At 48.3% G+C, this 14,368-nt stretch overlaps 1 protein-coding gene across 1 annotated transcript; it reads right to left on the bottom strand.

Moving 5' to 3' along the window:
- Window positions 1–12,480: 12,480 nt before the first annotated feature.
- Window positions 12,481–14,056, bottom strand: LOC310793556 (uncharacterized protein). Its single transcript, XM_083655370.1, has 4 exons — window positions 13,905–14,056; window positions 13,484–13,601; window positions 13,283–13,372; window positions 12,481–12,702 (listed from the first exon to the last, which is right to left on the bottom strand). The coding sequence occupies exons 1-4, from the start codon at window positions 13,975–13,977 to the stop codon at window positions 12,618–12,620; spliced, it is 366 nt and encodes a 121-aa protein (XP_083511496.1). The 5' UTR covers window positions 13,978–14,056; the 3' UTR covers window positions 12,481–12,617.
- Window positions 14,057–14,368: the final 312 nt, after the last annotated feature.

A 14,368-nucleotide genomic window follows, 5' to 3' on the forward strand; every position in this document is an offset into this window, starting at 1 on the left:
ATATCTGCGGCGTGGTGCGAGTCCTGAGGGCAGAACATTCATCAAATGCTCATTGCTGATAGCCATCTTGTTAAAAGTCTGTTATATTGTAATTGCACAGGACTGCGGTAATGCTTGTTGCGGTTGTGCAGTTCAATTTGCGAGCCTGCTCTTAACAATACAGTTTGTCTCCGTAGTGATATACGGGGACTGGTTGACTCGCCTTGCTGTATTTCACCCAGGGTCCAGAACACGTTGCCAGATTCAAACGAACGGCAGCCGTTGCAGCTGTTGGACCAGGATGCGATGGAGAAAGCTATTTTTGGACAGTGAGAGCTTTGGAATACAGCCGTTTGTTGTTATCTAAATGTTGTAATGGCGCGATGAGATGTTCACACGCCTGTGTGCCGGGCGGCCGACCTGAGGTGGATCAGTGTCTCCCAACAACTCTCCCATCGAGGCTACGCAGCGCCGCGGTGGACAGTGAAGAGAGCAAAAAGTGCTCAAATTGGACACCAGGGAGCTCTGGACCAATTATGGGTGTGGGTGACCTATCAGTCACCCAACATGCTTTAAATAGCTGCTGTTGTCCACCAGCTGGGGGAAAAAGGCCTACAAGACAGGTAGCTGACCGATCGATCGATCTTCCTTGAGACTGGCGTTAATGAGTTGGTCAAGTTAAGTTGTTGGAAGTTTGATATATAACAAAATAGATCGTCTTTAGCTTTTCCATCTTGCTCTGCCAAGAAGTTAAGGTCCACCTTTTAAGGACTTGTTTCTCTAAACATAATTCCCCCCACACTTTAAATATCACATCTGATTCCAAGTGGGAACCCTTCCCGGATACCACCCATTGCTTCACCTTGATCTCTACTCTTCCTATCGCTGCTCATTAAATTCTCTGGAACCTTCTGACGTCTATCTCCAAGCTCTTCCTCTCATGTCATTTCCCCCCATCCTCCTCTCTCCTCTCCCCCGTCTCCTCTATTAGTCTTGTTCACAGGAGATTCCACATATCTTCTGCGTCGGTTTTAATACTTGTTGATCTCTCTCAGCTCTGTCCGTCTTTCTCTGGCAGCCTGGAGCACCAGACAGATTCACATGCTCGTGGTTCCAACGCAAAAGCCCAATTCTGTCAGCTTTTTGGATCTGGTGAGGGCTCATATTTGTCATGAAAACTTGCACTCCCTACAGTGGCCACCCTATATACAGTGACCACATAAAAAAACATGTTTGTGAAATACACTTTTTGCACCTTTCGAATTAGAAGTCAAGCAAATATGTGATTCTGTCTTGTCTGCATTTTCATGATGAGAACAAGAGTGAGTTCTGCCTGTCCCCAGGACATTAAACTGAGGATTTATAGCTTAAAGACAGGCTTAACACAGACCAACCAAGTTGCAAGGTCGTCAAGCTAGCCAATCATTGTGAAGGAAGAATACTCCTCAAGGCACTGTCTCCACCAGCTGTCTGACCCTTTCTTTAACCGTTAGAATACCAAATCCCTGGGACTTTCAGTTTCAGGATTGTTTCATTCTCTGTTTGCATTTTGTCTTAATGTTGTCAGGGAGAATATAAGAATGACATTTACAAAATGTAAAAATAATAAAAATATTTCAATGCGGTGTTAGAAAGGTTCCCTCCCGCAGGTGCCTATTCATGGCGGGGCGGCCTCCGGATCCAGCCGGCCCCATGGAACTATCGTGAATGATGACATCATCAGTGACGTCACAATGGGAACCGCGAGCAGCGATGACATCACAATGGGAACCACGAGCACTGATGACATCACAATGGGAACCACGAGCACTGATGACATCACAATGGGAGCAATGACATCCTCATTTGGGGCGGCTGTGGCTCAGGAGGTAGAGCGCGTCGTCCACCAACCAGAAGGTCGGTGGTTTGATCCCCGGCTCCTCCAGTCCGCATGTCGAAATGTCCTTGGGCAAGACACTGAACCCCAAATTGCTCCTGATGGCCGTGCCAACACCCTGCGTGGCAGCTGGTCGCCTTCAGTGTGTGAATGGGTGAATGTAGGCACTTTATATGCTTTGGATAAAAGCGATATACTGTATAAAATGCAGTCCATTTACCATCCATTTACCATCATCGGATGTGACGTTTCGGTGATGACGTCATCAGAGCTGATGATGTCACAATCGTTTAATCGCATGTCATAGGCGCCACCAGGGACAGCTCAATGGGGAGGCGCGCGACATGTGCCAGCAGTACGTTCAGTACGTTCAAGTCTGACGACGTAGATCACACGTTCACTCCACTCCATGCTGGACGTGAGGAGCTGGACCACTTGCTTGCTTACTTATGGCTCTTCTGGGAAACCCTATTCTCCACCACACTTTACAGGAGGTGCTTAATGCCAACACTACTTTCACAACCATCCAGTTGGCAGCCAGCGGGATATGGGTACGTGGGGCCTCCATCGTGCCGTGATAGGCACGCCTGCGGCAATGCATGCTAGCAATGATGAATCGAGCTTATCACCCAAGGGCAAGAACACTCTGCTAGCCAACCTGCTGAGGAGGAAGGTCCTCCAGGAAGCGGCGTATCAGGTTGGTGTGTCAACGAGTGGCAGAGACCTTCTTGCGACGGATTGGGCAGACTCCGGTGGGCCCGGCCGGATCTCCAGAACAGCTAGTCTGCACAGATTCGGGTAATTTCACAGCCTAGTGTGCTGCCTGTTTCGCCTCTCCAAAACGGCATTAGGTGGTGGAAAATACTGAATGATTTACTGGACTGGATTCCTGAGAGGATGTTAATGTTAGATCTATGTCTATGCACGCATATGTGTGTGTGTGTGTGTGTGTGTGTGCGTGCGTGCGTGCGTGTGTGTGTGTGTGTGTGTGTGTGTGTGAGAGAAGAGAGAGAGTGCTTAAATTCCTGTGTGTGTGTGTGTGTGTGTGTGTGTGTGTGTGTGTGTGTGTGTGTGTGTGTGTGTGTGTGTGTATGTACGCACGGGGTACCAGTGGATGTTTCGGACTGCTGAACATATACTGAAAGCAGAGGCGGATCTTGAACCAGGCAGAACAGGCAGTCGCTTGGAGCCCCGTCCACTAGAGGGCCTCGCAGACCAGAGCATTTATTTTTTAGTTTCTCCCGAGTCCGTGCTAAAATTGCATCAGAACGACAAATTCATGAATGATGGCTGTCTCGGGCCGGGGCCCCCCCCTCAGTCCCCACTAGTTGGACTATTCCATGAATTTACTGCCGGATTGGCTGGTGTGACGGGGGAAGGAGGGCCCCCGGCACGTCACCAACCAATGATCACTTCACTTCTCCATGTGTAGGAAGTAAACGGGAACAGAACTCAAATGAATAGTAAACATGAAACGAATGTACCCCAGCGGTGATTCAAAAAGGAAAAAGAAAGAGGTTAAGGAAAACCCATGACCAAAATGGATGGAATATAGTGAAAATAAATTACCACCCATTTTGCTGGGGATCCCCTGGAATTCCCCTTGGGGTTCCCGGACCCCACTTTGAGAAGCACTACTATAACAAGCTGAAGTGTTTTCTTTTTACCACGTGCCTGCGCAGTGCGTGGTCAAGAGATTCAGGCATTCATCCATTCATTCAGTCAGTCAGGAATGGATAACGGCGATGATGTCATCAGTGATGATGCTATCAGTGATGTCATCAGTGCCATATTTGAGCTGTTGAAACGGTGATGATGTCATCATCAGTGATGATCTCATCAGTGCCAAACTTGGGCTGTCGAAAGATGTAGTTTCCTCGAATGGCCTCGAGTTGCATGAGGTCGCCTGCGGTCCGGGGCCGAATTTGCCCTTGCTTCTCTTTAGGATGAGGAGGTAGCCTATAGCTCCTGAATCCGAGCTAGTGTGTCATTCTCCTTGTGGTTTAATCTTCCTTCTGATGCCATGCTACACTGCTCACACTGACACAAACAGCTACTGAAGGCTCCCTCACAACCTCAGAAAGCCCATCGCACTGTCTCGACTCAGACAATTATAAGTTCTGTACGAAATTTGCCGCCTGTCCGACAGCATACCGTGTCAACCCTCGGACAGGCTATGACCACGCGTCGCACCCACAAACACGCCTTGCGTTGCTGAATAACTAACCGTCTGATGCGAAATGACATTTTTTAGATAAGAACAAATGGGGTCCTGCCCCCTTTTCTTCCATCCGCGGCCCAGCTCACTAAACTGTTTAAAGTGCTAAGGGGTTCTTTCCAATCGCCGCCGTGCGCTTTCAATGGGAGTGGCGAAAAGGTTAATGAATTCAACACTGTAAGCCATGACTCCCCTAACAGTGGGCACAGCCAGGGCTAGTGGGTGCTGCGCACCGCTCTGTGCAGCATGCTGATGAAGTCACCGCAGTAGGGGAGAGTGCCGCTGCCCCCTGAAGGTTGATGTCGGCAATTGCAGGCAAAAAGAAGCTGTGGAGATGTCAGATTTCACCCCCCCCCCCCAAATATCTGAAATGAGATCATCTCTCTGACCATCGCTCCCTGCTCTCCTCTTTGGATGAGGAATAACCGACTTGAGATGGGTTGAATCGAACCACTTTCTCTTGCCCTGGAAACGTATCAGACTTAATTACTGGAACTTTTTAGAACTATATGGTAATTAGAAGCAGCCTTGACACAATTTGAGATGTATTTTCACCTTTTGCATTCTCTTGTCGGCAACATGGGGGTAGTGTTTGAGCAGGATTCGAGAGAGGGGCAGAGTGCGAACACTACTGCATTGTGAGATCACCACACTCCTCCCTCTGTAATCTTCTCAGTAAGCAGCAGCACATGCAAATTCAACAGCAACCAAAGAGAACGGGGAGAGAGAGAGAGAGAGAGAGAGAGAGAGAGGGAGAGACTAAGGGAGAAAGTGTGTGTTTAAATGTGTTGATGCCACTTGGTTTCTGTGTGCACAAGTGCCTGTATGTATGTGCCTGAGGAAGAGAGAGAGAGAGAGAGAGAGAGAGAGAGAGAGAGAGAGAGAGAGAGAGAGAGAGAGAGAGAGAGAGAGAGAGAGAGAGAGAGAGAGAGAGAGAGAGAGAGAGAGAGAGAGAGAGAGAGAGAGAGAGAGAGAGAGAGAGAGAGAGAGAGAGAGAGAGAGAATGGTTTTGATCTTTGTGTATTTCTCCATCTCAGTATGGGAGCTGTATCTCACTCAGTAGCAGGGGACCTGAACCAGTGACCAGAAACAATCCCCAGACAGACAGGCTGTGCATATCCCTCCACCTGCCCCTCCGCTGTAAATCAAAGCCACATACAGTACAGCACAGCACAGCACAGCACAGTATAGCACAGCACAGTACAGTACAGCACAGCACAGTATAGCACAGCACAGTATAGCACGCCGCTCACGATTGACCAGTAGTACATCAGGTGGAAGAAAATCCAATTGATTTGATTGAGATATGATTTGCTTTGTGTACAGTGTGTCCATTACTGCCATGATTAAAACAATAACTCCCACTTGTTCCCATGGAAAGCCAGCGGAGCGTAAATTACATTATCGCCCTGATTCGCCGCGGATATAACTTGAGCCATGCGTGACATCGAGAGAGAGAGAGAGAGAGAGAGAGAGAGAGAGAGAGAGAGAGAGAGAGAGAGAGAGAGAGAGAGAGAGAGAGAAGAAAAAAACAACCTTTGAAGGCGTAGCGTTGTTCCACATCCCATGAGCCCCCATCATTCAGCCTGCGATCTGACGTATGGTTCAGCCTCCTGAGTCACAGGCCAGTGGCTTTGTGTTTACTCAGTAGTTATTAAGTCCATGGACTCATGGCCTGAGCCAGCGCTGTGTCTTTCTGCTCCCTGTGCACTTACCCCCTAGCTCTTAAAATGACGTGCTGCCTATGCTATGGGGGCCTGCGACTGGAGCGGCCCAGGCCTCCAGTCAACACTGTGGGAGGGAGAGGTCCAGGCCTCCAGTCAACACTATGGGAGGAGGAGGGAGTGGTCCAGGCCTCCAGTCAACACTGTGGGAGGAGGAGGGAGCGGTCCAGGCCTCCAGTCAACACTATGGGAGGAGGAGGGAGAGGTCCAGGCCTCCAGTCAACACTATGGGAGGAGGAGGGAGAGGTCCAGGCCTCCAGTCAACACTATGGGAGGAGGAGGGAGATGTCCAGGCCTCCAGTCAACACTATGGGAGGAGGAGGGAGTGGTCCAGGCCTCCAGTCAACACTATGGGAGGAGGAAGGAGAGGTCCAGGCCTCCAGTCAACACTATGGGAGGAGGAGGGAGTGGTCCAGGGCTCCAGTCAACACTATGGGAGGAGGAGGGAGTGGTCCAGGCCTCCAGTCAACACTATGGGAGGAGGAGGGAGAGGTCCAGGCCTCCAGTCAACACTATGGGAGGAGGAGGGAGAGGTCCAGGCCTCCAGTCAACACTATGGGAGGAGGAGGGAGTGGTCCAGGCCTCCAGTCAACACTATGGGAGGAGGAGGGAGTGGTCCAGGCCTCCAGTCAACACTATGGGAGGAGGAGGGAGAGGTCCAGGCCTCCAGTCAACACTATGGGAGGAGGAGGGAGAGGTCCAGGCCTCCAGTCAACACTATGGGAGGAGGAGGGAGAGGTCCAGGCCTCCAGTCAACACTATGGGAGGAGGAGGGAGAGGTCCAGGCCTCCAGTCAACACTATGGGAGGAGGAGGGAGAGGTCCAGGCCTCCAGTCAACACTATGGGAGGAGGAAGGAGAGGTCCAGGCCTCCAGTCAACACTATGGGAGGAGGAGGGAGTGGTCCAGGCCTCCAGTCAACACTATGGGAGGAGGAGGGAGAGGTCCATGCAGGCCTCCAGTCAACACTATGGGAGGAGGAAGGAGAGGTCCAGGCCTCCAGTCAACACTATGGGAGGAGGAGGGAGAGGTCCAGGCCTCCAGTCAACACTATGGGAGGAGGAGGGAGAGGTCCAGGCCTCCAGTCAACACTATGGGAGGAGGAGGGAGAGGTCCAGGCCTCCAGTCAACACTATGGGAGGAGGAGGGAGAGGTTCAGGCCTCCAGTCAACACTATGGGAGGAGGAGGGAGAGGTCCAGGCCTCCAGTCAACACTATGGGAGGAGGAGGGAGAGGTCCAGGCCTCCAGTCAACACTATGGGAGGAGGAGGGAGCGGTCCAGGCCTCCAGTCAACACTATGGGAGGAGGAGGGAGAGGTCCAGGCCTCCAGTCAACACTATGGGAGGAGGAGGGAGAGGTCCAGGCCTCCAGTCAACACTATGGGAGGAGGAGGGAGAGGTCCAGGCCTCCAGTCAACACTATGGGAGGAGGAAGGAGCGGTCCAGGCCTCCAGTCAACACTATGGGAGGAGGAAGGAGTGGTCCAGGCCTCCAGTCAACACTATGGGAGGAGGAGGGAGAGGTCCAGGCCTCCAGTCAACACTATGGGAGGAGGAGGGATAGGTCCAGGCCTCCAGTCAACACTATGGGAGGAGGAAGGAGTGGCCCAGGCCTCCAGTCAACACTATGGGAGGAGGAGGGAATGGTCCAGGCCTCCAGTCAACACTATGGGAGGAGGAAGGAGTGGTCCAGGGTGGCTTCATCATGCTTTATTTATGGGGCTGGAGTCGGTCCTGATTGAAAACCAATATGAAAGAGTCCATCCAACCCTCCCCAGCCTCAGGCAGTCTCACACCCAGGATGACAGAGAAAACATCACTGCTACAAACACACGCACACCGATACACACACACACACACACACACACACACACACACACACACACACACACACACACCTGCAGGTACACAAATACACACACACACACACACACACACACACACACACACACACACACTCACACACACACACGCAGGTACACAAATACACACACACACACACACACACACACACACACACACGCACGCCACACAGGTACACAGACACACACATACACACACACAGGTACACAAACACACACACACCCACGCACACAGGTACACAAACACACAAGTCGTTGCTGTCGGGTGAAAACCCTCTCATCTTTCCAGGATTTAATAAAAAACATGCATTGTCTCAAAAACGAGCATTTTTGAGTTGGTCCGATGGGTTTTGAAAAGACTTTTGGAAACAGAAGGTTACTGGAATTTCCCAGCTGGTAGAGCAGCATATCGTCCTTCTATTGAACTTGAAACATGAAAATCAACTTAGTGGGTTCTGCTATGGCAACGGCAAAATGTATATCATAAGTATAGGGAAGCTCCAAGGCGCATCGTCCTACACTGACTGCACACACACACACACACACACACACACACACATACACACACAGACACACACACACACACACACACACACACACACACACACACACACACACACACACACACACACAGACACACAAAACGACTTTAGATATGGATGCAGAAGCAACAGATAGATACACAGACATTGTATCATAGACATCATAGACATCATAGACTTTGCTTCAGTCACATTCTGACATGCTTTGATGCTGTGAGAAGAAGGTGTTTCCTCTGCTGGCGTGTGTCCTTCCACGTTGCTCTCTGGCTAGATGTTCTTCTCTTCACCTGATGTCCACTCTTTCCACTCGGCCCTGTTGAAGCTCTAAAGCGCACATGAAAGCCCCAGCTGCAACGGCGCCCCATAAATATTGCATGACACAAACATGATTTTGGCCAATTTACACTTTTCCCTTTGACAGCTCCATCAACAAGGGGCTGGCTGAGTCCCATGCATATAAATAAAAGATCAGGATGAACAATGGATATTTTTTGAAAAGGTTTTCTCTTCATGATGCACAGCGTGGATGCCGTGGCGTGGACTACAGAGGAGCGAGTGCTAGCTCTGCCATAACTTTGATTTTGTCTGTTCTACTGTGACAGTAGCTCTGGAACACCCCCCCACACGCGCACGTGCACACGCACACGCACACACACATGCACGCACACGTGCACACGCACGCACGCACACGTGTGCATGCACGCACACGCACACGCACATGCACACGCACACGCGCACGCACACACACACACACACACACACACACTTTCACTTTTTTTTTACAGTGCTATATATAAACTTCAAAGCAATAGGGAAAAACACACACGATCATGGAAATACAATGCAGAGATCCCTCTCAGGACTTGTGCTTTGCTGCAGAATGTTTAAAAATTAAACGTGCTTGTCGCAGCCGTTACAAAGTGCCAGACAAATTACTAGTAGCAATTGTGAAAACATGAAACGGCTCTCAAAATCCAATGTTTGACTGTGGAGCTGGTGTGCGTATACTGATGATGAAGTGTTGTCTGTTTGGTTGGAGTGGGATCACTCCCATGGACAGCGATGCAATACGTGTCGTAACACCTATATAGCAACAGGATGACAGGGCCTTTTATACATCCTGTTCACTGATCAATAAAGGAAGAAAGCTCACATCCTCTTAACAGCAGTGTAAGCTTGTCCTGTGACTTTTACATAAGTCTGAGGAACATACGGGTTTAATGGCTCAGAAAGTTTAGCAATACAATATACAGTAAAACATCATTCAGCTGTCTACATGTTCGTTTTTAACCTCAGAAAAACTTCAGTACCAAGGATAATGCTGGTATCTTTGGGAGCAATTTGAATCAGAGAGGCGCTCAAACCCCGACCGGTTTTGCCTGGAGCAAATAGCACGTTATTCATGTACAAACCCTCCTTTCAGCTGCTTGTAGCTCGTATTCAATTTGAAGTTTTTTGAAGTAGATACACACAGGGGTGATACAGTAGTACTGTAGATACTGGGGTGATACAGTAGTACTGTAGATACACACTGTGGAGATACAGTAGTACTGTAGATACACACTGTGGACATACAGTAGTACTGTAGATACACACTGGGGTGGAGAGAGTGGGCTGAAGTCTACGTGGCAATTAGTACAGGTGTGGTAGGGCTGAGTTGTCAGGTTGATGGCGTGAGTGTTTGTGCTGCTGCTGTGTGTGTGTGTGTGTGCGTGTGTGTGTGTGCGCGTGCGTGCGTGCAAGTAAAACCAGGAAGAAAAACCCCCCCATGATGACTTCATGCGCCAGTGAGCAGCCTCTGTCTGAATGCATGGGTGGGCGTGGCTCGTCCCCTATCCAGTTATTTTAATACATCCATGGCGCAGACGCCACTGGCTCCATTCCGTTTCCGTCACTTGATGACAACACAGGTGAGGATGGCTTCATCATGCATGTCCCGGTCTTCTGACCTCCACAGATCCTCACCTCTTTGGCTTCCAGTGTCTCGGTCATGACCACGACAAAGCTGAGCCAACACACATTCATGCACACTGAAACTCTGTTCTAGAAGTTTAAAACAATTCTAAAAACATGTGTAGTAGATAACCGGATTTCTGATCATAGCCTGGAAGCCTGGATGGTCTTTCTCCACAAGTTGCTGAAGTGTCAGCAACTGTCAATGCAACACTAGCTTACAAGTGTCTGCTGTGGTTAATATCCTGTAGCTGCCTGCCCCGGTCCTGTGGTGAAGCGCAGGGCTTACTGTGTTGTCTTGTGGCAGAGCTAAGATGCTAAGCTAACATTGGCAGTCGCTCAGTGTGGAGGAGGCTCTGCTGTTTGTACCCACGAGGCTTTTGTGCCACTTATATTTTACCATTTTGTGTGTGTGTGTGTGTGTGTGTGTGTGTGACACACTGTGTGTGTGTGTGTGTGTGTGTGTGTGTGTGTGTGTGTGTGTGAGACAGTGTGTGTGTGTGTGTGTGTGTGTGTGTGTGTGTGTGTGTGTGTGTGTGCGCGCGCGCGCGCGCGTGCGTGCGTGTGTGTGTGTGTGTGTGCGTGCGTGTGTCTGTGTGTGTGTGGCCAGGCGTGGTGAGCACAGCCTCAGGACTCGTGGAGTGAGCGCTGGGCTTATGGAGGATCTTTTCTCTCCCACACTCTCTGCTCTGACCCAAGCCAAGCCGGCTCTGATTTCCCTGGAGTGAGCTGAGCTCCACTAGCTCTGATATTCTCTCGCAAAGTTGATCTCTCCAGCAAAGTAATGGTGACAAGACATGTTGGCTCAGCTGATCACTCAGAGGAGCTTGGCACGGCCAAGAGGCGGAGTCAGCCTCGGCCAATCGATAGCCCTCTCAGCGTTAGTGCTTGGCCACCGTGTTCTGCATTGACAGAAAGACAGGCTTAGAATGTGCTGCCTTTATTTCGAATGTTCATCTTTTCAATCAATCTTTTCACCTTCTAGTCTCCAAGGTTTTACATCATCTGAGATATTGTTTTGTATTCACATGTTGTGCTACCGAATTCACATTTATGTACCTGCCTTCACTGATTTCATGGCCATATCTATATCGTATACCTTCAGTAGATGGTGCAAATCAATCAAAAGGAAATCCACATGTTTATGATACAACATCCTCAAATGAACTCAAGTACTGGAACTTTGACAGTTACAATTTGCTGTTCTCCGGTCAATTAAGTCATGAGACGCTTGAGAAACCCAGCTCTCGTCTCTCATCCCGCCGCCTGCAGCTGTTGCAAACAGCTGTGGTCAGATTTTCTCATGGGCATCATGTAATTGGTATCATACAAAAGTCCCTGTGTCCCTCTTGAACGCTTCACTCCCTGAAACAAAGTCACTGCAATGTGCAGCAGCAGTGCCCTCCGAGTGCCAGCTGCGTGTCTTAGCAGAAAATCATAATTGTTTTGTTTACTTCGACAAACGGTGCAACCACAGAAATGCTGGTGGCAAGCAATCACCTGCATCAGGAGGGTAAGTGAGAGTCTACAGAGTATTGATTTCAACAGCTTAATAGTTGGCCTTCAACTATTCCACTTGAGTCTGTAGATGTAATATCTAAATATATATTTGACAATTCATGAACATGCATCTTCTCAGAACAGTTTACAGCTCCGGGTGATGAGAATCAGGTGTCACATCACGTGGAATGGGATCGAACCAAACTGTTCTGAATCTGTTAAACATCTACAGACAAAAGCGAAACAACAGTTGAATTCTTGAATGTCAAACTAATGAGCTTTTGAAACGTTACCAATACTAGACTCTGTAGGCGGACTATCCAAATAAAGTGTTCCCATGTAGGTAAACAAAAGCGGTTGAAAGCAGATGGCTTTCGCAATCCCAACGACTTCTTTCTTTGCAAAGGTCTTTAGCTCTGATCTATTCTGGACTTCAGCCATGGGAACCTGTCACATCCATCAGCTCATGTTTTGTTTGCTCTGGCAGATGCATTTTTACGAATTGGTCCGGTGGTGATGTCAGGCTAATTCTGGACAACTGGCAGAACAAAACACCCAGAACGTTGGAGATTGTATCAAAAGTAATTTTATTTTGCTCAAACACAATAAAAAACCTCTATAACAAACGGCATAATAAATAAGTCGACATAAATAATAAGGATATATAAATACATAATGTTTCAGTTCCAACAGTGATCAAAACATTTCATGGATGGACATGGACACAGTGGTTCCCCTTTGAACTTCCCACCACCCACATTCTTCCGAGCCTCCGGCCCTCCCGCCCCCCTCCATGCATCCCCCCCACCCCCCTCCATGCGTCCCCCCTCTTCCCTGGCTGTCACTTCCCGGTCCTCTCCAGTGGAACCTCTGCTCTCAGCATTCTTCATTGTGCTTTTGTCTTCATGTGACCTCAGGGGCTCCCAGTGGGTTTTCCCAGTCAGGCAGGCCTGCTGCACACTATCTTATGTTCTCTCCCCCTCTGGAACTCGTCTCTCGTTGCTTCGTTTCACACAGTTCACCTTCTGGCCAGTCGCCTTGTTGATCTTTCTGCAGGAATAAGATACAACAAGAGGATTGAGATTAAGAGAAAGGACCAACTAATTCCAAACATATGTATTGTGCAAGGAGTCACATGCTGAACACAATGCTTTGAAAGAAGACTTTACAGATGTGCTCCTGAATGAAATATCAATAGAAAAAAAGCGACTACCAGTATTATGCGGTGTTGGGCAAGTTACTTTCAAAATGTAATATACTACATATTACTAGTTACTTTCATTTGAAAGTAATAGATTACTGTCTGTGTAGAGTAACTCATTACTTATTATACACTACTTTTGCATTACTTTCACCAAAATAACTGCAGTATCAGAATGACATTGCCGCCCCGGAACCATCCCGATAAATAATTTAAACCGTCTTGAAGTCAGTGTAAACCATTCAAAATTCGAAATGTGGTCATTTTCCTTTGTTATTGTCATCTATAGTGGTTATTTGCATAAGAACCTTGGTATAGTTGGTGTGACTGAGTGGTGACGATGTTGCCGGTGTTGATGGTATAGTTGTGTGACTGAGTGGTGACGATGTTGTCAGTGTCGGTGTTGATGATTTGGATGTTGTAACTTACCTCCAGCATATCAGAAAGGCCCTGCCCAGCCTTGCAGTAGGATTCAGGCAGACATCCTCTGTGCTGTTGTCTGGATGTCTTTTGGTGACACTGAGAAAATAGAAATCAATATAAGTCAATATAACAATAACATGACTCATCACGGCAAATGTTACAGAGCTATACAGAAATTGAATGTTTGAGTGTTTATTTAAAACTCACATGACTTCAACTTTATCGCAGCCTTGAGTATTTTCCATGACTCTGAAATCTGAGAAGGGACCTGGGGTGTAGTTGACGGTTGTTTCACACGAACACCTGGATCCAGGAACGAACTGAGCTGCAGGGAGAAGATTCAGAAACCCATCAGACTGCAGCCTCAAGTGCTACGATGGAGAAGATTTCATTTTGCTTTTCTTCAAACACTGAAACAGTAGCTCCTTTACAAGATGGTTGCATTCATGCATCATAACCAAACAAATCAGAATAATCTTTTACAGTTGTGTTTGTTTTGGCATCAATACCGCATCAGGCACTGAAGGATGCTATCCTTTCAATTGAAGTATACAAAAAAGTTGAAGAAAACAAAATAAAGTTCACTTTAAAAGTGAAGTAAAATGAAGTTATAGTAAAAAAAACTCACCTTCGTGGAGTTGTATGCAAACTGCAATCACAAATCCCAGGAGGAGCAAGCAGGTTTTGGGTGAGAAGGTCATGTTGCTCTGCAGACAGATTGATGGGTGACAAGTCAAGAAATCCCTCCAAGGAGAACGAGAGAGCTTAAGATCCACTTGAGGGGAGAAGTGAAGACTGAAGAGCTGCTCTGATCCACTTGCCTTTTTATACACGTGCAGTGGGTTTTCCCAGAGCCTTTTCCCGGCAGGCTGAGGAATGTGTTCAGTGGGTGGGCGGGAATCGGGAGAAAGGGAAAGCAGGAGGACATACTCACACTTTAGCTTTACTAAGGTGAGTCAGCTACATATGGAAATGATGCATGCTTAAAGCTTAATACTTAAGCATTCATCATCCTGTTCATCTGATATGTTCCAGTGCAACCTAAATCTTAAACATACAGCTCCTTAGGAATAGGCACAGCTGGAGCCATAG

This window comes from Poromitra crassiceps, assembly GCF_964638095.1.
Source record: "Poromitra crassiceps genome assembly, chromosome: 19".
Taxonomy (NCBI): domain Eukaryota; kingdom Metazoa; phylum Chordata; class Actinopteri; order Beryciformes; family Melamphaidae; genus Poromitra; species Poromitra crassiceps.

Excerpts from the sequence above, each read along its gene's own strand:
- LOC310793556 (XM_083655370.1), bottom strand. The coding sequence starts at position 13,977 with ATGACCTTCTCACCCAAAACCTGCTTGCTCCTCCTGGGATTTGTGATT. Across the intron at positions 13,602-13,904 it reads TTGCATACAACTCCACGAAG|CTCAGTTCGTTCCTGGATCC; the intron begins GTGAGTTTTTTT and ends TTCTCCCTGCAG. Across the intron at positions 13,373-13,483 it reads TGCGATAAAGTTGAAGTCAT|TGTCACCAAAAGACATCCAG; the intron begins GTGAGTTTTAAA and ends CTATTTTCTCAG.